Source organism: Microcebus murinus, chromosome 5 (genome assembly GCF_040939455.1).
Source record: "Microcebus murinus isolate Inina chromosome 5, M.murinus_Inina_mat1.0, whole genome shotgun sequence".
Lineage (NCBI taxonomy): Eukaryota > Metazoa > Chordata > Mammalia > Primates > Cheirogaleidae > Microcebus > Microcebus murinus.
Genome location: NC_134108.1, coordinates 45,323,974 through 45,350,701, shown reverse-complemented (window position 1 = coordinate 45,350,701; position 26,728 = coordinate 45,323,974). Strand labels below are relative to the sequence as shown.

Genomic DNA, 26,728 nt, shown 5'->3' with positions numbered 1-26,728 from the left:
GTCCATATAAAGATATAAAGTGTTTATGCTGAGAGATCTGGTATTCCATGGGAGGGTTGTCATTAGAGGAAAGAGGTGATCTCGTGTATTGAGAAAGTCACTGTTGCTCTGGCCCCTGTGTGAACACAGGTATTCCGAGGGCAGTGGGAGAAGCAAGAGTAGCCATGTGGAGGCTCTGCAGCCATCCACCTGGGAGAGGCTGGTGATTGGAAGGGGCCAGTGGTTCTGGAGTTGGTGTAATGACCCAAGGTAGAGTGAACAAGAGGCATGGATGACTTGGATGTAGGATGCAGCCAAGGAAGGATATGAGGAAGCCCATGCAATATAAGAAGAGCTTCAGAAATTCCAACCCTGTCTTGTGGCTTTAAGACACCTTCTTTAGAATCTAATAATCGAAATGGATAAAAGCAAAATTTAGGTATGACATAGAAATTATATAATCAGCACATTCAAATGGATATGTGCAAAACTTATATTCTCTTTATTTTAACAAAGAATACTTGTGTTTCTATTATATCCAAAGAATATTTATATATATTTAATTTATATATGTGTGTGTATTTTAAGATAGTCTTTTCTACAAATAAAATTAAAATGCTATTAATATAAAATCACACATACACATCATTTTTGAGAAGTTAATGACAAAGGAATTTCATTGCTTTTTAGTAGACCTCACAGAAAACTTAACATTGAAAATTTTTAAAAAATTATTTTAATAATTTTCCAAATACTTGGCACCAACCACATCTTCTAAAGCATTCTGTCCACAAGAGAAGTCAAAGGACCATGATCACCCATGTTACTATTTTAAATATTTGGCCCCTTTCTAATTATTTCCCAGTCATATAACTTTGAGGATTGGATTCCATGGAAGAAACATAGCTTCTAAAGTGTCAGAGTGAGAATAATATTTAAAGACTGACATGAGACATGAGGCCAAACACAGAGTCTCTACTTTCAGGGATATTGATGGGTCCTTGTCCTAACAGATCTCTTCAAATGCCACCTTTCCCCCTATGCAGATGAGAAATTTTTCTAGCCCATTATAGTTGAAGCCTATCTGATGTTGGCTATGGAATTGGATGTGTCTGAGTATCCTGGGGTTTCTGTCCTTTACTTGTGTTAGGACAATTGAGACAAACCTCTGGGATCCCTACAAATTCTCATATACATTATTTGTAATGGTTTTCTGTTAGACTAAATTGCTCTAGTACCAATTCAGGTCTCTCTGGAAACCCACTATAAATCCTTTTCTATTTCAAAAGCCAACCACTTATCAAAATAAATAAGTAAATACATTCTCCTCTTAAAAAAATCTGTGGTACGTGTGAAAGTTTTTCAGGGATGGCAGTCTAATCTCATTTGGAGGTAACATCACTAGTCTAAAGTTAGAACTCATTGTCAACGTGAGGCTAGGAACAAATGGTCTTCCTTGTGCACCCCCTGGGATATGCCCTGCACAAAATGCACATATCTAAGGTATTCTACATTTGGTGTTCTCTGAGAGTTATTTTGCATCAGAAGCTAATTTTCAGCAAATGATGAACTTTTCAGATTGTTGATAGTATTTAAAGAAATAAGTAGTCATATTTTTTCATTTGCAAATTTTTAAAATTACTTAGTGTGATGTAAAGTGTGAGCCTAGTCCTTGCAAGGAATTGAGAGGTATAAGTGACATAATATTTCTTCTAAAGTTGTTTGCAGCACAGAAAAAATGTCAAAGATACCATTCTCTTAATTGTACTATATTTATTAAGGCCACAAGATCAACACCTATATTTTGGAATAGTGGCTCTTAACCTGGGCTTCATGTCAGTATCACCTTGGGAGCTTTAAAAAATAAAAATCCTAATGCTCAGTCTACTCCCCAGACCAATTAAATAAGGATCTCTGGAAATATGATTGAAGCATCAATTTTTTAGTACTCCAGAAGTGGATCTTATGTGCAGGAGAGTTGAGAACCATTATTTGTGAACTAATTTAACTAGAAAGAGTTGAAAAAGATTCATTCTTCAGGCAACTTAAAGCTCTCATTTCCTAGTTCTTTGTAAACCAGGTATACCCTCATATTTTGAGCAACTACAAACTTTTCTTTTTACTTGATACACTCTTCAGTAAAGAACAGTGGAAGCCAAGAAGCCACAACAATTTCTATTTTCACATTTAATTCTAACAATTAAAAGGATATTTATGATAAGGTAGAGTTTCCTATCTATGAACCAAAGTACCTGATGAGTTGTGAATAGTTTAGAGATATGCCAAGATAAATTATTGTTCTTGGGGGGTAAATTGATGCCCTCAAAACAGCCAGGCAGGGTCTAGATAGCCAAAGAGTCTCTAGGGCCAGTAATAATAGGTTTGATATATATTCCAGGTTGCCAAACAAATATTGTCACATTGTATGTGTGCTGTGGGATGAAAAAGCATGAGAAGCCCTGTTCCCTGCCTGTGTGCTGCAATTCCAGATTTTGATGGATTCTACCTGGTACTTTTAAGACATGAATGTGGCTCTACCTTTCTTCATAATGAATTCCCACAAAAACAGCAGTTCTCCCTGAGTGCAATCATAACAGTGTATTAAACATAGTAAGAATAGCTGGGTTCCATGGAGTGGATCCATATCCTGGGATCTGGTCCAATTTTGCCTTCACCTGTTGCATAAACTTAGGCAGATCATCAGATCTGTCTGCATCTCAGCTTTCTCCTCTGTCATATGAGGGGTAGGACGTGGCATAAATATTTCTTTTGAGTTTCTGCCACAATTACCTGAGAGTTGCTGAAATAAGTAGTTCAGTGGATAGTCGTTAATCTTATTATCCATCGTGCCTTGACAAAAGTATCTCTATTGAGTTAGGTGGATATTCAAGCCAAGAATTTTTCATTTACTCACAGCTGCTGCCTCTTCATTAGGTGAATTTTCCAAAACCATTCATGCATCAAAATATGTTCCTAGAAGATTTGCCTGTGTTTGTATGATGTAATCAATCAACTGAGACACAATAACCAACGAGACTCAAGAAATGACAATTTCAATTTGCAACTATTCCCACCATTAGAGAGTCAAAATAAGTGGATCATCCATGGTCTGGTTATTTCATTTGTACATACAGAGCCTTATTCAAATAATTAGCTTTAGTCATTCCTTAATTAATGCTAATAATGATTTCCTAAATGTCAAAGCAAATAAAAGTGAGTGTTTCTCCTAATCAATGACTGGGGAGTTGTGTATATGTAGATCCCTATTATTTTCCAGAGTCTTTGCATCCTAAAACTGCCTACTTCTCTTTGAGTTCATCCTATTGTGTCTGGAAGTTCCCCAGGCTAACAAACATTAACATGCAAAAGAGGTAGAATTCAAGTGTCATTAATAATAACAACAACAAAAAATTAGCTCTAGCTTATATACTATGAGTGAACTAAGATGTTCACTTTTAATAACATAAATTCCTAAACAATGAATATTCAGTGCATTGGTTTAAAATAATGAAAGTGGCATTTGGTTTATGGTTTTGGTCACTGTTTTTTAAATTTACAATTTTAGCTCTGAGATTCTTTCTTCTGCCTGATCTAGCCTATTCTTAAGGCTTTACACTGTGTTTTGTAATTACTTGAATGAATTTTTCATTTCCAGAAGCTATGTTTGATGTTTTTTAATAATTAAATTTCTCTAGTGAATTTTTCATTAATTTCCTGCATTGTTTTTGTGGTTTCTTTGTGTTGGGTTTCAATTTTCTCTTATATTTCATTGAGCTTCCTTACAATTCATATTCAAAATTCTTTATCAGTCATTTCAGTATTTTTGTTTTGTTTGGTTTCCACTGGTACAGAGTTATTATTTTCTTTTGGGAATGTCCTTTCACTTGGTTTTTCTATGTATCCAGAGATCTTTTGCTGATGTCTTCTCATCTGGAGCAGCTTTTGCTTTTTATTTTTGGATTTTCTTTTGATTAGATAATAACAGGCCAGTTTAATCACTGTGGGTGGGGCTTGAGGGTAAGAATCAACCACACCCTATATAAGTCAGTAAATGCTGTAAAGGACTGTGCAAATTGACCTCCCTGTCATTAGGTGGCGCTTGCCAGAAGGAACAAGCTGCAATATTGTTTTTAGGTCTTGTGACCAGCTCTAGTCCCTAGGAGAGGCACTCTAATGCCCCAGGTGGTGGGTGGGGCCCTAGAACTTCCAGATGTGTCCTTATTCTCCACCTCAGCAGAGATGGGTGGGGCAGTAAGGCTGGTCGGGGCTGGGTTGTGTTACCTGCCTTTAGGCTCCACCAAAGCTGGCAAGGTTATCTGTTTCAGCAGGGGTCAAAGATCTGCTCCTATCTTCCAGGCAGAGACGCCAAGAAGCGGCCAAAGTGGCCTTACCCAATCACGAGTCTTTCCTTCTTGCCACTGAGCAATGCGATGGAGACCTGGGGGTTATGCAGGATCTGATCTATGGGCCTGTCCCTGTCTCTAAAGATCAATCCCTGAGCATGCCAGCTAGAAGCATGCTGGTCCCAAGTTGCCCATGGGATGCGCAAGCAGGTTTGATGTCCCTCTGCCTCTAGGTGTGCCCAGCCCTAATGGAGTCACTGGAAAAGCGGCAATAGGGAGGACCAGTGGGCAGGGAGCTCACAGTCCAAGCCTGGGCTCAGCAGCCATGGGAGGGCCAGAGGGAGAGGAGGAAGAGGGTCTGGATGGAGGAAAGCTAGGACTCCGGTTATCTCTGTCCCCCTCTTTAGAAGGCAGCCCACCCAGAATGTCTAGGCGCTGGGGTCACGTGGATCCCCCAGGACCCACCAGCTCCCCATGGCTCCCGCAGTCTGGCTCGGAGTTGGGAAATGTTTGAATGGGAACAGACGAGATGAAAACTAAGGAGCTGAAACCTCTTGGGGAAGACAAAGGTGCATGGTGAATGGAGAAGCAATATGGCACCTGCCTTCATGGCTTGGGTTTGTGGTGTCAGGAAGGGATCCCAAGGGTGCTGGCAGCCTGGTGCTTCCTCCTCAAGAAGCTCCCAGTGCGCTGGCAGCAGCAGCTTTTGGGCTTGGGAGGGTAGAAAAGCTCTCCAGCAGCTGCTCGGGAGCCCACTGACTGCCAGAGATGTGGGGGAGGGAGAAGCAAACTGCTCCACTTACCCTTCTTGCTGGACTCCAAGCTTCTAGGGGGTTAATCTCTGCCAATATCCTGCTCCTTTGTGTTCTGCTCTGCAAATCCCCAAATCCTTGAATATTAAATTCGGTCTTACTCAGGCTGTTCTCTAACTCCTGAGCTCAAGTGATCCTCCTGCTTTGGCCTCCCAGAGTGCTCTCCCTAGGCTCTTAATCGTAGTAATTTGGATTTTTCTCCTCACCTGTTCCTCCTCTTCTCTCCTGAAATTTACAATTTTAATTCATGCTTAATTAAGTGTAAAATTTAACAACTTAATAGAGAAAATTTAGGGATCCATGTCATCGAGGGACAAGGACTCTTACATAAGCACGAATTAACATCTGCTGCCTCACAGTTGAATATTACAAGGCAGAGAGGAACAAGGTGACTTGAACTGCCACTCTGGTACCTGGCATGAGAAGGCCTTTGAAGAGCAGAGTTTGAAACTAGCCCTTGGTTCTTAACCTTAGCATCTGTATCTTACAATGCATTAAAGGTATAATGGGCATTCAGGAGCCCAGCAAAATCCTGCATTGTGTCCACTGCTAGGGGACATGTCTGGCTATTTGGTGAGTGGCTGCCAGAGATCTATTTGCATAAACAATCTATTTGCATAAATCTCCTGGCCCAGAACCCATTTTAAAGGAAGAAAAAGACAGGCAGATAAGTTTAACCCAACAGTAAAACCTTCATCATAATGAAAGAGTGATTCATTCATCCAACCCATAAATGTTTATTGAACACCTGTCATGAGCTTCTGAGTTTAACATGGTATCTGTTACTCACATTTGCCGTCCACTTCAGCCTGGCTCTATGAGAAGGGTGAATTCAGAACATAGAAACAGAGAGAGCTGTTTTATTGACATTTCCGTAGTTTGACTTTGGGGTATAACATAGATAAGAAAGGATTATTTACCTCCTCCATTCATGCCTGTACACACAAGTGAGTGCACACACAAACGTTGGCATAGGTCTTTGGAAGTTTTTTTTATTCTTATATGAAACACGTGATATTTATTAATAATTTTGCAAAGGAAAAATTTCATAATCTTGTTTCTCAGCCAATGCAGGAATACTTTGTACTATATATTGGTCAAATAATCACTGAATCTGAGATTGAATAGATATAGCAACAAAAATTTCCTATGTATTTTTGTATATTTAAGGAGTACAATAAAATGTTTTGTTACACATAGTAAAATGATTGCTACAGTAAGCAAAGTCACATATCCATGATCTCACATAGTTACCTTTTTTATTTTGGGTAAAAGTACCTAAGTTCTACTCTTTTAGCAAGCACCCCAAATGATACAATATTATCAGCTATAGTGTTAATGCTATACATTAGCACATTAAAATACTATGATTGAACAAACCTGGTTCAGAAGTTCAACTCTTGACTAGTCTCTATAACATGCGAAGTTGGCATTACATAAAATAGATTTCATCTGCCAGCCCAATTCCATACTAAAATAGAAATATTATAGTTCTCTGAAAGATGGGGAAAACCATTTGTCCAAGAAGGTGTTGTGAGCTGAATGGCAAAGAAGTAAACAAAGGAAGAAACAAAACCCAAATGGAAAACCAAACCAGACAAGGAAGAGGAGAGGAGACCAGAGGAGGAACAGGAGACCAGAAGAGGAGATGAGACTGGATGAGGAAGAGGAGAGGAGACCAGACGAGACCAACTGAGACCAGACAAAGAAGATGAGACCAGACTGGACGAGGAAGAGAGAAGACCAGATAAGGAAGAGGAAACCAGACTGGACAGATCTTTGGAATTTGGAGGCTGTGGCAGTGCCTGACTCGGGAAGCCACACTGCCTGACAGAATTGGCCATGGTACTAAGAAGACATGATTATATAGTAACCAATGATTTCACCAAGTTAACAAACTCCATCCAAAATAATGGTTATGTGGCTGGATTCAGCTTGTTAGTTTGTGGGTAAAAACAGTTAATGATCAGTGGGTGTCTGTGTTGGGGCTCTTCTGTCATTATGATTCTGACCCCTCATCTCAAATACCTTTTATTTTCGGTAATGTTTAGGTCTTTAGCTTAGAGTTCCTGAGGACATTTCAGGATCCCACAGAGAGTTATCAATTCCAGGCTCTCAGAGTTTTAGGCTTGGGTTTGTATACTTATTAATTTAACAGTTTATAGCAACGAAGTAGGCCCCAAACACAATAGTTGCAGATAATAATACCAAATAAACACTTTATTATTAAATTTATTCTTTAAATTTAATTGTGCTTTCAGAGAAACCTAATATAATTCCAAGGGGGAAGACTTGTTTGGTGATGGTCAAGATGAAAAGTAATGTGATAATCACAAGGGGATGATTAATAATCACTGTTAATTTCTTAATAATCAATTTTATGGGATTGCTGAGAATCACATGCACACATGCACACACACACACACACACACACACACACACAACAATTGCATGTATAATACTTCCTGAAAGTGATTTCAATATCCTTAGATTCAAAGACACATGCCTTTTTACCATTAAAACTTCTTATACTAGTGACATTTTAGGCAAGCTATGTTCTTTTATCAAAGTATTTGTTTCCATATTGGTTGGCGTGTTTTTGAAATATCAGTTTATTGAGTTTTTCTTTCCTTTTCCCATGTGTATACTTATTTTGTTTGTCTAGACTGTGACATCTTTGGAATGAAATTTTTAAAAGGCAGCTGTACAAATTTGGCAGGTAATCACTAGCAAAAAAATGGCTTGAATTAGTCCCATAATGAACCATTATCATTAGCTTCTTTCAACAGGCTTAGAAATACAAATATATATGTTCATACATATTACATGTGTACTAAATGTGTATATAGTTTAATTTTAATGCTAATTCATATTTTATGCAGATTCAGTAACATGTTTCTATTCAAGATTAAGTACAAGATTAAGTACAGCCAATAAAACAAGATTAGAAAGAGATTAGAAATACATTTTAATTAGAAGTAGGCAGATATAAATAATAAATAGAACCACTTTCAGACTTTTCTTGACAAGTGGCTCTGGGCTAGAATTCTGGAGGGCTGTATTCTGGTCACACCCCCAACTCTGGCTTTTCTAGTGACCTTTAGTAATTGATGGATCCTTTAGGAGCTAGGGACATATTAGGTGATCAATAAATACCTTTGAATTTAATTAAGCCCAGGAAAAATAACTTCTGTTCTGTGTTTTTCCCACAGGATGATTTTCAAGGTCATTTGGAGGAAATCTTGGGACAAATCTGGGATAAGACCAAGGCTTTTGGCTCCAATCTTTGGAGACTTCAGATTTTCTGGATCAAAGCTAGATAGAATGGACTTATAAGAAGACAGGAAATGTTTTCTGTTTTCAACATAAAAACCATAATGTTAAAGATATTAAAAAATATCAGGTATTCTACACTTTGTATAATTTATCTGAAATTTACCACTAAAACTGTTTTTTACCCTTTGGTCTTCGGTGGAGGTATGGTGGAGGAAACAAGGCTTGCTCCATGTTTCTATTGCCAAGGGACTGTGTCCTGGAGGGTCACTCTGCCTGCATTCCCTAGGCCTGCTCAGACTTTGAAAATTTGCAGGGGGTGCTCCTTTCCTTCAGGAATTCTGTTTGCCTTGGTTGGAAATGCCCTTCACAGTTGATGGCTCTTGGCCCATTACCCATTCTTGATGAAGGAGCATGAGCTGATTAGATTGACGGCATTTTTTGTGAGCACTCCACTTCCTCTTCTTGTATTGGTTTTCTATAGCTGCCATAACAAATGACCACAAACTTGGTGGCTTAGAAGAGGACAAACTTATTATCTTACATTTCCAGGGGTTTAGAAATCTAAACCCAGGGCTATTCTTTGTCACCATTCCTTTGCAACTTTTCTTCAGTTCAACCTTATTTTCACCTTTCGGTTCCACTTTACCTCTCCCTTTCTGAACTAATTAACTTTTTCCACACAGAAAACCACCCAGGGCAGATCTCACTGGGCTGAAATCAGGTTGTCGGCAGGGCTATTTTATGGCCCCTTCCTCCATCTTCAGAGCCAGCAATGTTGCATCTCCCGGAAGTCCCAAAGTCTCAAACCATTCTTCCATTATTATCATCATCCCTCTGACTGCCCTCTTCTGCCTTGCTCTTCTACCTTTAAGGACACTTGTGGTTGTACCCAGACCACCCAGAAGACCCAGGATACCCTCCCCATTTCAAGGTCCTTAACTTAATCACATCTGCAAACTCCCTTTTGCCCAATGGAAGGCATGGCAAAGGGACTAACGTTCCTAATCTCGGGAACATGGTCACATAATGAGGTCACTGAGATTAGGATGTATTAAATAGATATCTTTGAAGAAGGGGCATTATTCTGCTTATCACTCTTATTATCATGCAATTCTATAAAAATTAAGGAAAATATTGGTACTGATTATCTGGCTATATAAAAAATTGAGGAAAATAAAGTTCAGTGAATTATTATTATATTATAATTTTAATCATGATAAAATCAAGGTGGAAAGGCATAGCAGGTTATCTGCAAAAATGGCCACAATCATTTCCTTTCCTGTATTCACACTATATGGAGTCTCCTCTCACATGACTGTGGGCGTCGCCATGTGATATGCTTTGGCCAATGAGACAATTGCAAACATGGTGGAAACAGATACTTGAAAAGAGCTTGCACACTGGGCCTTGCCCTGTCTTGCTATTTTTCATACCCAACTACTATGGTAGGAAGCCCAGGTAAGTCCATTAAGTGATGAGCCACACGTGGTCCAGGAACTTTTGTCATTAAGCCAATAGCTAGCACAGGTAAGTAACACCAATCACTAAGCAGCACAAGCCACCAGACATTTAGGAGAGGGCTCCTTAGCTCAGCAGCCAGCAGCTGACCCAATGAAACCATGGGTGCATGAGAGAAGCCAGTAGAGGGAAGACAAGTAGAGCCAGACCAGAGGAATTTCCCAGCTAAGCAACAGAATTGTGAGCTAAATAACATGTTTTTTGGGTGGTTTTCTATGTGGCAAAAGTTAATTAGTTCAGGAAGGAAGAGGCAAAGTGGAACCCAAAGGTGAAAATAAGGTTGAACTGAAGAAAAGTTGCAAAGGAATGGTGACAAAGAATAGCCCTTAAAGACAAAATCCTAGACACAAAGCTTTCTGGAGAGATCGTATGAGTACAGGAGGGCACATGGAGTCTGACCCCTCCTTCCTCCTCTACCTTCACGTCCTATCTCTGTGAATGTTCATTGTCACAAGGAATGCTCCAAGAATCAATTTCATGGAATGGTATAATGTTATATGGAAGAGTATAAACATCCCCTATTCTGATTCTCCTACTTACTAGGAAGCTCAAGCCCCAAAGGACAAGTTGACTTGCCTCTTTCACCCAGAAAGCTTAGCATATATAGTCACACTCTACGTAACCATGTTTCAGTCAACAACAGACTGCATATATGACAGTGGTCCCATATAATGCAACTGAAAAATTCCTGTTGCTTAGTGATGTTGTAGTTGTCATAGTGTCGTAGTGCAAAGCATTACTCACGCATTTGTGGTGATGCTGGTGCAAACAAGCCTACTGCCTTGCCAGGCATATAAAAGTCCAGCACATGCAATTATGTACTGTACATAATACTTGATAATGATAATAAATGACTATGTTACTGGTTTATGTATTTACTATACTTTTTATTGAATATTAGAGTAAACTCTTTCTACTTATAAAAATATTAACTGTAATACAGCCTCAGGAAGGTCCTTAAGGAGGTTTCCAGAAGAAGGCATTTTTACCATTGCATATGACACTTACATGCATGTTACTGTAAAGACCTTCCATTGGGACAAGATGTGGAGGTGGAAGACAGTGATATTGATGATCCTGACTCTGTGTAGGCCTCACCAATATGTGTATATCTTAGTTTTTAATAAAAAAGTTCTAAAAAGTAAAATTAAATAACTAAACACATTTATAAATGGGAAATAGCTCATAGAATAAGCATATAAAGAAAGCAAATATTTTTATACAGCTGCATGTGTATATATTTTAAGCTGTGTTATTATAAGTCAAAATGTTTAAAAATATTTAAACTTTTATAAAGTAAAAAAGGTGCAGTAAGCTAAAGTTAATTTATAATTAAAGGAAGAATTTTTTAAATAAATTTAGCATAGCCTAAGTGTGCAATGTCTGTAAAATCTACAGTAATGTACTGGAATGTTCTAGGCCTTCACATTCACTCCCTACTCACTCACCCAGAGCAACTTCCAGTCCTGCAAGCTCCATTCATGGTAAGTGCCCTATATGAGTATAGCATTTACTTATTTTTTAATTTTTTTTCTTTTTTTATTATTTTTTTTCTTTTATTTTCAGCTTTAGACAGTTGCTGTTCAACTATGAGTGTAGCATTTAAAAAAATCTTTTATACCATATTTTTATTGTGCCTTTTCTATGCTTACATATGTTTAGATACACAAATACTTACCACTGTGTTCCAATTGCCTACAGTGTTCAGTACAGTAACACGCTGTACAGGTTTGTCACCTAAGAGTGATAGGCTGTACCATACAGCCCAGACATGTGGTAGGCTACACTATTTAGGTTTGTATAAGTGCACTCTATGATATTTGTGCAACAACAACATTGCCTAATGCATTTCTCAGCATGTATCTTTGTTAAGCAATGTATGATTGTATTTGCAATGAAACAAATATATTTCTTGGCCATTTTTGAAAACACTATTATACCTCTCTTGCAGGAGAATGTTGTGTTTGTTTTCTTTTCATTCCCTTTTTCTCCTGATATAGTATCAGGATGGGTGGAGCTATAGCAAGAAGCTCAGTGGCAAGGAGACAATATGACTCTTCCATGGTCAGTATACCCATGGAATTGGGTTTGGAAAGACACATTTTCCTTATTCTTAGGGGAGAAATGAACCAGATATTTAGAAGCCCCATCAGCTGTGGCAAAACTACGGGCCATGAAGATAACAAGTGTGAGAACTCAAAAGAAGAGTAAAACAGGGTGGAAAGGAAAATGATGTTTCTGCGGGCACTGATCATTGGATCTTTTTTTCCTTGAAAGGAAACCTTTGGAATATTAGTTTTATCGTTTCTTTTCCATTATTAAAGCCTTAGCCTCTAAGAGTCAGCTGTGCGCAGACTCAAGGAGGCAGGCCCGGACTGGGTTCTTAGCTGTGCCCGCTCGGGGCTATGGTGGGAGGATTCACTCAGGGCTGGGAACTGTGATGTGGTTTCCAGTCATATATTCCACATTCTCTTACTTATGAACTACGCTCGGCTATGCTGCATTTGCTAGTCTTTTTCACATCTTATGCTTTTGTTCTGCTGTTTCCATCACTCTGGAGTATGCTTTTCCTGCTTGTCTGCCTGATGAGATGCTATGATCTTCAAACGTGGCCTAATTAAAGCCTTCTCTGATTCCTCTAGGCTGAGTTATTTGTTTCTTATAATTTCTAAACTGTAACTCAAACTCTTCCCATCACTAATTCTGCTTAGTATGGTGACATTGTCATCTGGTGTTGCCACAAGGTCTCACCTTTAAAGAGTTGTATTTATTTCTAAGACCTAGTGTTCGATTATCTGACACGCAGCAATTACAAACTCTTTTAATACTCTATGTCCAAACGTTTAGGTAAGTTTTAGCGTGGCCTTACCGAAAAAACAGGCGGTTTTGCAGGTGGCCTTAAAGATATTCTCTGGTGTCATTAAGGAAAAAGAAATGCAGAGCAGATACATGCATTTAGAAATGTGTGAGGTAAGCTACCTCTCTCAGACAGTGCTACCACTCTATTGGGAGTGACTCACCTTCTTGGTGGCCTCTTTCTGAAGAAGATGACAGGTATGTTTATTTATTTATTTATTTATTTTTTTTGACAGGCATGTTTAGAAGAAATAAACCTTTTCACCAATAGCTTCCCCAAACCTGGTAGACTGATATAGTTCACGAATCCATTGATAGCACTAGCCTGATAGGCACCAAGCATGCTGCTGCCTATATGATATGATGGAAAGAATATAGCTTTTCAATTGAGCTACCTTTAAATTACAGACACTTGTTTTCGGAATACCAATCAGGTGCTTTCTATGGGAGATGCTTATTGCTATCAGTTCAATTCTGCCTTTTCTATTCCTCAATCCATTTCCAATTATTATGAAGCAGCACTCTTTTTCCTAAATGGTGCAATAAAATGTAATGGAAAAGAAATTTTAAAAAGCACAAATGTAAAGAAATTGTTTTCATAAAATGTGTAGTAAGGCATTATTAATTAGAAGCTTACCAGATGATTATATTTTGGTCTAAATTTCATTCTTGCACTAGCTATAAAAGCAAGTTGTGCTATAAAGATTGATAAACAGATGCTAGGGGGCTTCAATAACCTACTTAAGAGGACAGACTGTTTTGAAGTACTTGAGTAATACTATTTGGAAAAAAACTGATATGCCAATTAAGAGGCTTTTATTTAGTAAAGTAGGCACAATTGGATATTTATTTTTTAATATATTGTTATTATGGTTTGGGCATTTTGTCTACTTGGCAATATTTGCAATGAATTTATTTTAAAATATTCTATATTTTCACCTTGTTAGCCCAAATTGCTAAGATTTTGCCCTATTTAGTCTCTTTTGAGTGGGAGTGGTTTCCTCAAAGTTTTTTTTTTTTTTGTTCCCTGGGCTATAGACTATTCTCCTTAGTGGAAAATGGCTGCTCAATGCATGAAAAGAATACAAAAGACTTCAGTGAGAAGACACTATGATCATTTGAGATGCTCCATCCCTTAGAAAATTCTCAAATTGGACAATTTGATTTACCAAGCAGCTAACTGGACAAAGCAAAAGCCCATCGGCAGGGCTGCTAGTCTGATTGCTCTTGTCCTTGGTTCCCAACTTCCCTGAGCAGCAACACATCTTCATTGGCCCAGGTGATGCCCCCGCAGGGCTGTGAGCTTGTCCTCCAGGAGGGCTGTCGTGCCAGGCGCAGCAGCCCAGGAAGCACTCACACAAGGTGCTGTCCGTCTTGTGAGTAAGAGCTGGGCTACCAATTAATGATTATTCTCTCTACTCCATCAACATAAAAGGTATCAAATCTAAGGTCGGATGGGGTTGTAAGCCTCAGAAGAGTTTACAAGCCTTTGCTTTATCATACATTAACTGAAGACCAACAAGTCTTGGACGTCTCTTATACTATACTGCAATTAGTAGGGAAAGTTAGTACCATAATCATTCCAAGGTTTATGCATGGTGATTTCAGGTGGTTAGGAGCTGGACATGGAATTTGAAGATGTCTATCTATGGGTTTGCATCTTTTATATCTCTCTGTTCACTAGTCTGTCTCCTTCCCTTGGGCGATTTGTATAATTATAATTGGAATTACTTGGCTTCCAAAATGATGTAGTTTTAACTTTATGGTCCAGCAGAAACTTCTCCATTGCTTAAGTGTTTTTCTCTCTGTAGCTAGAACTATTTCACAAAACAGTATGGTGCCACTGAGCTTCTAGAAGGAATTCAAGGTGTTCATGATGTAAAAGAAGCAACTTATTAAAGAGATCCCTAGTGGAGCTATGGTAATGAGCTGAAGATTTCTCTAGAGGTCCGTTGCCTGTCTGATGACAATAGGAAACATCTTTCTAAACAAAGAGGCTTAAAATCTCCAGGGGAGGTATGCTATTAAGTCATAGCATTTTTATTTCTTTCTACTTAGCTCAATCAGCAATGGCTGTGACTATTTTTTCAGTGAAATGAAACCTACCACACCAGAAATCCTCCTAAGTTAAGTCTCTTGCTTTAGGTCTCTGTGGGGAGGCTTTAAGATCCAAAACAATTTTCAAACTTATTTAGGAAGTGGAACAACTAAAAATCACAGTGCCTTTTCCCCCCATATACAAAGAAATACTGGCTTACTGAGCTAAAAGTAACAAATTATAAAAGTTGGCATAAGTCAAATATTATGAATATTATGAATATTAAAACACACTCTGATATATACTATTGGCAGCAGTAGCAGTAGCAAAATATAAGAAAAATTAATAACAAGGGATTATGACTGAGAAATTTTAATTCATTAACTTTTTTTAAATTCCTCTATGAGTCTGCGAAAAGACTGCCATTTTTCAATTTTACTGGTGGAATATTTAAGCAGATTTTTGACACATCAGTGTTCCAACGGGCCATAATTTGACAGTTATTAGTTTAAAATCATATTAACTGTATTGTGCTCTAGGAATACTTTCATGAAGTTAATGAAAATATGGTGATTATGTCCTTGAATGTTGTAGTCCAAGAGTTTGCTTTGACGGTTAGCTGAAAAGTGAGGTGCAGGGAAATCTGACGCTGGTTTCCTTGTATTGACTTCATTCATGGCTTAGGGGAGAAGTGGCTGACATTCGACTCTCACTACAGAGTCCTCACACAGTGGGGGCGGGCCAGCCTGCCAGCAGGTGTTGGTGTCATGCCTGCTTCATGCTGAGAGAACAGCATCACTGCTAATTCAGACAATAGAGATGGTTATCAAGGCACTGACTTGAGAAGCAATATATACCGACACTGGAGGGGAAAGGGCTATTTATTTAGAAAAGTTTACCATCAAATCACTGGACAGGATAAACAACTCATGGAGAAAATCAACACTTATTACAATCAAAGGGGAATCCATTGTAATTTGCTGATTTCTCTAGACACTCTCACTGTGATGTTGAACAAAAACCCTCTCAAATATCTTCCACTGGATTAGCAACTGTGTTTATGAAAAATCCACCTTTTTTTTTGGTTGTTGTTGCTGATACTTCTTTCCATATTTTTCTGAATCATGTTTAAGCATAATACAATGTATCCGATGTTAGTGAGACATCAATTTAGCATTAATTTCTCTGGATGGAAATATGAGCCATATGTTTATGTGAGCAATAACAATACTATACAATTTAATAATTTCGGAGAAGACATATATTTTCATCTAAAAGAGAGAGTTCTGAGAGCTTGTATTCATTTTTTGAAGCATCAGCAACTTTCAGTACAGAGGCCACGGAAGTTTTCTAATCTTATTTTATATTTCCCTACTGGTCTGACTCTGATTAGAGGTTCAAATAAAATTGTGATTCTTCTATGCATTGATTCTGTTAAAGTATTCCTTGTCTGTCTCCTGGCACGGGAGCCACTGCAAGTAAATTAATTGTTACAAAGTTGTAGCAGAACACCACTAGGGTGCTTTGAGGTGGCTGTTACACTTGATTTCCAGATGGCTGAGTTTTTTTTTTTTTTTAATATACTCAACCTCACTCAGTAAATACATTTTCACAAAGGTACAATGAAGAAGAGCATCTTTCCAAATGCTCTCGTATGCACATAAACAGCTCCCATTTTGGAAGCCAGCAGGGGGGCACGTAAAACAAAATGAGAAAAAAAAATTGCACATATAGTAATTTTAATCCATTCCATTTTTAAATACCACAATAAATTTAATTTTCACAATAAATTAAATAGCCATATTCAGTTTACAAAATAGAATTACTTAGTGTGAAACCAGTATTTACAACAATATACACTATGTACATGACATTTCTCTCTGTTGACATACAACATGGAAGTAAAAGGACTTGACTTTCCAACGTGTGAGCGACATGCTACAAGTGACACCATGATTCATACAAGAAAACAATAGTGCAAAATCACCACAGGAACTTTGGGACAATGTCAGTTTTGTGAGATAAGACATTCTTTTAAATAATAAGAAAATAGCATTTTCTGTTGTCATGGCACCAATTCAACATCTGAATTAAAACGCCAGCTTTCCCTTAGAAAAAAAATGCATAACTGGATCCTCTACTTCCTGAAGCTTCACAGCCATTGGTACATTTTCACACATTTATCTTTTGGCTTAAATCTATGAAAATGGCGGGTGACAAATTCTGAATCAAAGGAAAACGAACTCTTTGAGAACAGCTGAAGTCACTTTTCCCCAATACCATCATCTCTTCCTTTTTGTAAATAGCTTAAAAGATGCAACTATGCAGACAGCAATTTTTTTTTGTAAGTTTTCAGTAGAAAAAGAACTGATCTTATATTTGGTCACACACTGCGTATGTACAAGTAAGTATACATGGAAAAATGACTTGGATAGCTATGTCTAAGAAAAGTGCATATTTTAATCTAGAGGAGACACTGTGTGTCTCCAGGCACAACACATAGTGTTGTACAACATATTATTTTAGGGCCAGTTCAATGTCCTTCCAGTGATCTGGTAAAATTTCTGATTAAAAGGGTGAAAGAATTTGCGCAATTTGGTAATGACAGAGGGGTCCACCTCTGGATGAATGCGCCCCTTGCTGCCTGCCAGGCACTTATTAAAGATAATGTTAAATCGCAAGCAGTAAAACCCTCTGGTAGCATTGAAATATAAATTGTACTGACTTATCCTTGGAGGGAGATTTAGGAACTTCTCCACGAGCTGAAGTTCTGGCAGAGGTTCTGTGATGAGGCGATCTCCATCGACGACATGAAATTGTTCAATCGGAAAGTATTTCAACCACCTTTCCAGATGTTTGGTGTAGATGCTCGTTCTTACTGCCTTGTATTTTGTGTTCACTTCGCAGGTATTAGGGTCTATGGCCAGCTTCTCAAACTTGTAATAAGTTTTGTTCTTCCTCTCCTTCCCCTCTAGCACCTGAGTGTAATCAGAAATAGCTCTTGTGGTTGGCTCCCTGACAATGATCAACAACTTGATGGATGAGTTCATTTTGTAAATCCTTTCCGGAACCTCCTCTGTGATGAAATATGCTGGGCTCTTTTCAATTGTGATTTGCTGAGGATAGGAAAAAGGCATCTTTTTCCTATACCACTCAATGCCCTTGGCATAATTCTCATCATTATCAAAAAAGTGGATTTCTTGAGAGGCTTTGACCACCGCCGGATGGAGGTTCAGCATTTCAAGCAGGGCTCTTGTGCCTCCTTTCCTCACCCCAATAATAATGGCCTTGGGGAGCTGCTGAACCAGGTCATGGAGGCGAACCTGCTCCTTGGACGCGTTGTTGCTCTTCCGGAACTCGTGCAGCAGGCCGCGCTTAAACTGCAGGGCACGGAGTGGGAATTCCGCCTGACTGCGGGCTCCACCGAATCGGCCTTCAATAGGGCAAATGGGCTGTAGCCTGCAAGTGACAGAGAGACACTTTAAGGAGCTTGTTGCAATGAAGTCTCATTTTTCTGGTTCCCCAGTCAGACTAAGACTTTAGATGCATAAATAAGATTGCTGGTTCCCAGCTTGCTGCAATCCATAATGAACATATGTTTGGGAAATTTTATTTTAAGCAACCCTGTATTAAATGGAGCACACATAATTGATGAGTTTTTTTTTTATTAGTGTTCCTTAAAATTTTTATTCACCAAGTACTTAATTGACTACAGCATGTACTTATGTTCACAGTGCAGGATAGACAAGTGACACCAGCCATACTAACAGCTTTTTAACAGCTCACCAGTTAAAATCATTTAGAAAACATGAAAAATGGAAGATTATAATTTTTAGCATGGAGGCTGAAGGGCAGCTAGGAGGCCATGTGTTTCAGGTTTCATGTGGTATTATTTTCTTGCAGCTCAGCAGCACTCATAGGGCTCTTAAAAATCTTTAGGACATAATTTGAAAAAAGGTCTCAATCTCTGCCCTTGGCTGATTGCATCATCAACCTGCAAAATTCCAATCTTGGCACTTGCTGAGCTTTTCCTTCTATGAGAATCTCTGCCCTTGGCCTTGGGGATGGCCAGAAGAGTACTATATTTCTTCTGCCTTTCTTTTTCTTTCTACCTAAAGAGGCCAGGATTATGTTTTCACTTTGCTGAGTGTAGGAACAAAAAGCCAATTGCTATCAGCTACTGTTATATATCACCTCCCACACCTTGGACCAGAAATCAACAAGACCTTGACAGGCCAGAAACCTCAGGTCCTCATTGCCAAGCCCATTTAAATCAGGGACTGAAGCTCATAAAGGAAGGAATGCAATGGGTACAGCCAGAAAGGAGGATTTCCACTTTAATATTATGCTGAATAATGAAAAATCACCTCTGCTTTGCTCAAGGAGAAAGATGTGGTCACAGTCACAATGATATTAGACTGGAGTGACTGTTTAATTTGGCATGGCAAATATATATGGTTGGCACATTGAGTTTCCTTTTAGGTATGATCTGAAACTGAACTGAAATTTATTATAATTACCCTAAGTTGATCAGAGGAGCCTTCTTGGTAAAAGGATATAATATCAGTCAAAATGGCTGTGAAACCAATTCTTCCAATTGAAAGCTTCTAGTTATCCTAATAATTTGGAGTCTGTGTCTCCCTCTCTGTGGCAATGAGGCTGTTGCTTGCTTTTCCCAAGAGACCCCATTGCATCTTTCTTGTCTTTTGAGATGAGAAACAACCTCAATGTCATGTCTAACCTGTTCTGTAGAACTGAGGGAACGGTCTTAGTCTGTGCTGTGTTTAAGCAGCTATCTATCACAATGTTTAAGGAGAAATATAAAGATATATTACTTTTTTGTGGTGTTTGTACTTTTTGATTTTTTTTTTTGTGACAGCGTCTTGCTTTGCCACCCTGGGCTGGAGTACAGTGGTACCATCATAGCTCACTGCAAGCTCAAACTCCCGGCCTCAAGCAATCCTCCTGCCTCAGCTGCCAGAGTGAATGGGACTACAGGTGCATGCCACCATGACTGGTTAATTTGTTGTAAAGATGGGTTCTTGCTCTTACTCTAGCTGGTCTTGAACTGCTGACCTCAGCAAGCCCCTTGCCTTGGCCTCCCAGAGTGCTAGGATTACAGGTGTAAGCCACTGCCCCTGGCCTGTCTTTTATGATTTTTAAAACAATTCATGTTCATTGTGGAAAGTGTGAAAATATAGAAAATTATTTTTTTAATGGAGTTTACCACAGTTAATATTTTAGAGAAACATGGATTTTGTTTTTATACAGTTGTTAATGGGGATTAATATACTAGGGCTCTAAATGCAAGTTATAAAATTATCAACAGTTACCTAGTCACAGATGTTTTTATGTGACATTGATTGGGATATCACAAATTTATCCTTCAGCTCTTCTTGGGCTCTGTTGAGAATTAAACCCTAATTCCCTAAGGAATCCATTGATGCAATTCTCTCCTATTTGTCTAGAACAATTCTAGAATTTCCTTGGGAGAATTGAGGAACCAGTCACTCATTCTGTAGGACTTAATTCTCTCATAGAACACTGGCTGAAAGAGAATAGCATAAATAGTCTCTGATCAATTTGGGCTGGAATGGAATTTCTCTCCCCGTATAAAGGGCCATTTTCCTTCTTCCTTCCTCTTTCTACCTTCTACCCTGAGAGTTCATATCCTGCAGAACAATCACCTTTTTAGACTCCCTCCCTCAAGATAGGACGTGAAGATGGAAGAAAATATCACACTTGTTCTCACTTCTCGAAGAGTAGATTCTAAGCATGGGTCTCAGATCAAAAAGCATACCATTTTAGGATTGGAAGGGACAGTAGAGTAACCTCTGCCTCCCTCCCAGAGAACAGGGTGTTCAGTTACTGGAGAGTTGGCCTAAGTACCCATGTGTCAATTTCAGACATAATTTGCTCAAACTCACAAGTGAGAGGTTTTGAGAAAGATCACCAAGCAATTCAATTCCTCAACAAAGCTGTCTCCCTTAGAGACCAGAGCCTGGGTTAAAAATGAAAAGAATCATCAACTAAATAATGAATGTGTTAATGATCATTACAATGATTACTCAATAAAAAGTAAATTACTGGAAACTAATTAAAAGTGTTAGGAAGAGCTGGATATAAGTCTCATTATGGACATAGGACAATGGCATCATCTCAAGGCTTCTCACTAATAATCAAGTGCCACTTTGGGAAACTATTCGAAGTCAGTGATAAGCTCTGATTATAATTTTCCTATAGGTAACAACTAGTGGGTGGGACTTTTACTCAGGAATTTTTAACCATCAAAGGAGTTACTTTACCAGCCAAAATTGAAACTGGATGAAGGAAAACAAAGATCACTGATATATTATTTCTAAATATCCAATGCTAAGGTCTACAGGCTTAAATTTTGGCAGGAAAAGGAAAACTGAAAGGAAGAATATTTTCATTTTAAAGTGTGACCACATTTTCACTTACAATGAGAGTTGAACTCATGGAGAACACACTTCAGTCTTTCCAATGCAAGAAATTAATTTGAAAGGGCAAAGAAGAAAGCTTCACATTTCAGATATTAACTTCTCTGTCCTTGCCAATCATACTAGGCATAGAACAGTCCAGAAACATTTAACATGAAGCCAGCTGATGTTGCTGGGACTTCTGCAGGTCCAGTACCTCTCAATTGTTTGCCTTTTCAGAGCTGAACTCTAGCTCTTTAATTTTCCCTCTGCAGATTTCCCATTGCTTTCTGGGCAATCATTCTGAATGACAGCCTCTTTGTCTGATATGTTCAGCTCCTGAAAACCAGAGCTAATTAACACAGTTAAAACTCCCCACGCCTGCAACCATCTTTCTGGGGCAATGGATTGCAAACTTGATGAGCTCCTTTCCAGGCTTATACATAATTTTAACGCTCCCGATAGCACATTAATTGTCCACTCATAAATTTCAAAATGAAGATACATAGATACATCATCACTGTTTTGCTACAGCTGGAGGTCAACACCAGATGCACACAGACCACACTGAGCTCTAGTAAATGATATTTTTACTGAACACAGCTTTATCCCTTCTCTGCCAACAAGTGTCAACGCACGCAGAATATAAATGGATCTTGACGGAACACCTTGGTTTGAGTAACTTGGATCTCTTTCTTTTAAAGTCTCAATAAATCAAAATCAATACTGCAGAAAAGCATGTTTCTTGGGAATTTTCAGGGAGAAAAACAGATGGACAGACTTAAGATTATTAAGTCTAATATTAACATATCCTAAGGAAGTTAATATCAAGATTTACTTAAAGTCACATGGGCATAGCATGTTCAATCACCTACCTATCCAAGCTCCCAACTCTGGCAACTAGATACAGGAGACTCCCCACGGCAAGGCTTCCCAGCACCAGGAGCTTCTGTCTCAGCCACGCCTGCTGTTTGAATAGCATGGCCCTCCATCAACCTTCAGGACGGCTGCAGCCTGAGGGATGGGACAGAAGGACTCATTAGCAGTCATCTCTTACAGGCTCTGTGGATCATCACAAAGCCACCCAGAGGCAGGACAACAGGTGATGGAGTGGCATCGCCCAACGAACAGATCCCACGCCAACTTTGATGATTTTTTTGTTGTTATTGGTATTTAGCAAAACTTACCTTTCTTTCCTTGGCCCATATTATAAGATCAAATAATCTAAGGGGGAGATACAAACAAGACAGAACCTGCTAGACAGTGTCAAAGTAAACGAAAATGCATATATTACAACATATATAATATATTCTATAGAAAACATATAAATATTGTTGGTAAATTATTCAAAGAATACTGATAAAATGAGCAACTTGAGGTTTACCGGCAGGGCAGCCATAAACTGAAGGCCCTGTTTCAGAATAACAGGGCAAAAGTTGCAATCCTAGTTCCCTAAGTTATCATTTTTGGCATTACAATGACATATTTTACTTAGATATTTTTGTTTGGGTTGTGAATGGAGGATGGGATGAGATCAAAGTGATTTCTTTACTTACTGAAGTTATCAGTAGTAACTAGCAGGCCCTCACGTGTCTGAGGGCATAGCTCTGGGGAACCTGGAGTTTCCCTTCACGTGCTCTGCCCAGTCCTGGATTCTGAAAACATGTTCAGACAGATGCTCCTGCTATGTGACCTCTCCTGGGCTTTCAACGAGTTTAAACAGGTTTGGTGGTATCGGTCTCACTGTTACATCATGAAAGCAGCTTACCTGGAAGCTTTGTTCTCGTATACCTGAAATAAGGCCAGCTGAGGAGTGTAGGGCTTTACTGGTGCTGTTATTAAATTCTGGAGAAAAAAATGCAAGCTTCCAATTCAGCCTTTCTTATTAAAAATAAATCCAATCTTCCTTTCAAGGTAAGATTGTTTGCTTCTTATTGAAACTCAAAATAGCAACCCGAGAAAAGGGAAGCTATAGCGAAGAGTTGTGGTTAGAAATTGTTTTGCTGCAATGGTATCTCCATATTTGCTGTTTGAAAAAGGGATATGCTAGGATGGATGGATTGGTCTAGTCACTCATTTATGAAGAAATAACTGAGCACCAATAGTATTTTCCTCTATTATACTAGGTTTATAGGAGATTCCCAAAAAGATGCTGTAAGAATATTAGTCATTAGAAAACTGGTAATGTGATTAGGGAATCATGGAGCAACCAGAGAACACAACCCAATTTCTGATAATGTATGAATAAATGTTGGAGAGAGAAAATTAAGGAAAAGGTGAGAGAATGTGGGCACAAGAATGCTTTTTTTGTGGAATGTACTGCACGGATTGGTGAGGAGGCTACGAGAGGGCATCCCAAGAGGAGATAAGGGCAGCATTCATCCAACACACAGTCCACAAATATTTATGGAACACGCCTCATGTGCTAGACCATGTCATGTCGTGGGTGCTATGGAGAATAGTGGTCAACTAAAAAGACATGGCTCCTGCCCCGTGGAAGTCCATAATGTAGTGGGGAAGACAGACAGTAAGCCAGGAAATCTATGAATATATATATATATGTATATATATATATGATTAATATGTACTTACAAATTGTAATGCATGTGAGCCAGTAAATCCTATATATAGGATTTATGTATACTTTCAAGTTGCAGGAAATGTGACAAAGGAAAATTATGGGACCCAGTGAGAAAGGGTAATGGGAAGAACCTCCTTCAGTTCTTCCTGAGGAAGTGACACTTGGGCTGACATGGGGGGGGCGCGGGGAGCAGGAGCAAGGAGGCAGGAGTAGGACGAAGCAGATTTCGGACAGAGGAACCAGCACGCACAAAGGGGCTGCGAAGGGAAAATGCTTGGCTGGTTTGCAAAGTGAAGGAAGGCAGGTGTGGGGACACAGGGACTGAGGGACAGAGAGGAACGACCAGGAGCGAAGAGCCGGCAATGCGAAGGCGTTCGCAGGGGGCTGGATGAACGTGCAGTTTTGACTGAGCAGGGCTGCCTTATGTTTAGGTAAAATGGAGAAGAGAAAGGGGAAAGAAAGTGTGGTTTATTGAGGCCTCCCATGTGGCAAGGACATTGTACAGTGGTAGTGCAGGAAATTATCAGAGAAGCCCTGTGAGGTAGATAGATGGAGTTATATTCATTTCACAGACAGGCAAAGTGAAGCTCACGGTTTTCTCTAGCTTGCCTGAGGCCACGCAACTGCCAGGTACTGTGAAGGCAAAGGCAGTAACCTACATAACGTCACTGAAGGACCAATCTCCTATCTCCAGGTTGATGTCTGAAGTCCTCGGTTAGACCCACATGCCTTTAGCATAGGGCTGTGACCCCCGTTGAAATACAAATACAGCAACAGGGTGGCAGAGAGAAAACTGTGTTCAAGTCTGCCAATTAAGTTCTCCCCTTGGTAGCTCTGTGGTCTTGAGGTTAGATTCTCTGGGCCTTTCTTTCTATATCCATAAGATGGGGACCATCTCTGGCCTCCCTACTCCACAGAGCTGTAGAAAGAATAAAAGTAGGCTTCTATAAGTGATATCACTATACAAAGGCTTGCGTGTCATTTCTATCTTAGCGTGAATGAATTTAATGTGCATTCATGGATGAGCAGTGTGAGAGAATAAAGCTATTCTGTGGCTGAGCAGCAAATAGGAGAGACAGGAAAAGCAAAAGTAAAATGTGCTTGCCCCATGGTCTTAATGAGGGTCACCAGCCTCATCTAGAGGACCGATTCAAAGGAAATTATCTGGCTTCCTCTGCAATTTAAACGTACTGCCCACACTCTCCTGCTCAAAACTGCTTTGCACAATGCATCATCTGCTTTCACCAGCTCCTTGGCCTGCCTGTCTGTCATTAGTTCCATTTACCCATTCTCCCATTCTTTAAGATCTGGACTACGTCGCAGTTCTTTTGAGAAATCTTCTCCTGCTGACACTCCGGTCCATGATCATCCCCCACCTCCACTGAACTCTCGTTGTTCTTGCATCCAAAACCACCGTTAGGTATTTCATTGTTCATAAATGTTTGATTAGTGTTAGCTGCTGCCTTCTTCTGTGTGTATTATCATCTCTGAGCAATGGGCTAACGCTGCTGACTGACTCAGTATATACTAGAAAGCTTGCTGAAAGGTAGTGATTCCAGAATCTGTCTGTTTTGTCACATAAGCCCATGGTTCTCTACGGCAAGCTGGAAAACAAGCCTGTTACCACCCTCAGATATTCCAATTCAATGGGTATGCATTAATCTTGTATTTATAATACCAGAACAAAAATCACAAAACTTAATTATCATTTTCTATCAACTTTTTTCTCTTTGGTCACCATCATTAGTGAAAACTATTTCTCCTTAATTTTTTCTTGCCTTGTCCTGTCCAGGCACTTAGTGTCTCCCTTATTTCTTAACATTTGAGTATGTGCCCCTAGTTCATTTCCTATGGCCTGGTACGGTATGAGTAATCTTCCTAACATAAGTTATTTTGTCCCTCATTTATTTTTGGTTGTTCACTGGATCAAATCCAATCTCTTCCTCTTGAAAGGCCAGGCCCTTCCTTCTGATGGACCAGCCTGGGTAGTCAGCTTCTCTCCCTGTTGCGTTGCTCCAGTGCTTGCTGGGCCAGCCTCTTCGCTGCCCTCCACATGCCTCCCCTCTCATCTCTGCGCCTTTCTCAGCTTCCTCTGTCTCCTCCTTCAAGACTCCCAGCCTATGGATATCTGCTTAGGGAGGGTGGACCTGGTGGATGTGGAACTCAGGAGCAACAATCCGAATACACTTTCCACTGGTGAGTGGGACCGGGTCATGTCCATTGTGTTAGATAAATTACAGGACCTAAAGGTAACAAAGCTGGGCTTGGTAATAAACATGAGAAGACATTTGTTTGTAAGGGGTGAGTGAGGTTGTGAAGTGACCTCATGGTTAAATTCTGTTCAAGGTGAGCAGGCAGGATAAAGAAGAAAAAGTGGGCCGGGCGCGGTGGCTCACGCCTGTAATCCTAGCACTTTGGGAGGCCGAGGCGGGTAGATTGCTCGAGGTCAAGAGTTCGAAACCAGCCTGAGTGAGACCCCATCTCTACTAAAAATAGAAATAAATTAATTGACCAACTAAAAATATATATACAAAAAATTAGCCGGGCATGGTGGCACATGCCTGTAGTCCCAGCTACTCGGGAGGCTGAGGCAGTAGGATTGCTTGAGACCAGGAGATTGAGGTTGCTGTGAGCTAGGCTGATGCCACGGCACTCACTCTAGCCTGGGAAACAAAGTGAGACTCTGTCTCAAAAAAAAAAAAAAAAGAATAAGAAGAAGAAAAAGTGATAGAGCACGTGAAGGCTGCAGAGGAAGTCGTCCCCAATTTAGGGACTACCACGACAAGACTATTAGCTGCCTACTGCAATGCACATGTCATCTGGCATACACTGACCTGTTAAACCTGATTCAATATGACATCACTACTTTTTCTACTGCCATTGAG

General features: G+C 39.4%; 1 protein-coding gene across 1 annotated transcript in view; it reads right to left on the bottom strand.

Annotated features, from left to right (window-relative positions):
* Nucleotides 1-15,685: 15,685 nt before the first annotated feature.
* HS3ST5 (heparan sulfate-glucosamine 3-sulfotransferase 5) overlaps nucleotides 15,686-26,728 on the bottom strand; it is a 153,223-nt gene continuing 142,180 nt past the window's right edge. The window contains exons 3-4 of the mRNA XM_012753210.2: nucleotides 22,138-22,276; nucleotides 15,686-18,281 (exon numbers count right to left, since the gene is read on the bottom strand). Coding sequence (XP_012608664.1) covers nucleotides 17,345-18,281; nucleotides 22,138-22,244 — 1,044 coding nt within the window. The 5' untranslated portion in view covers nucleotides 22,245-22,276 and the 3' untranslated portion in view covers nucleotides 15,686-17,344. The remainder of the gene's footprint in view (nucleotides 18,282-22,137; nucleotides 22,277-26,728) is intronic.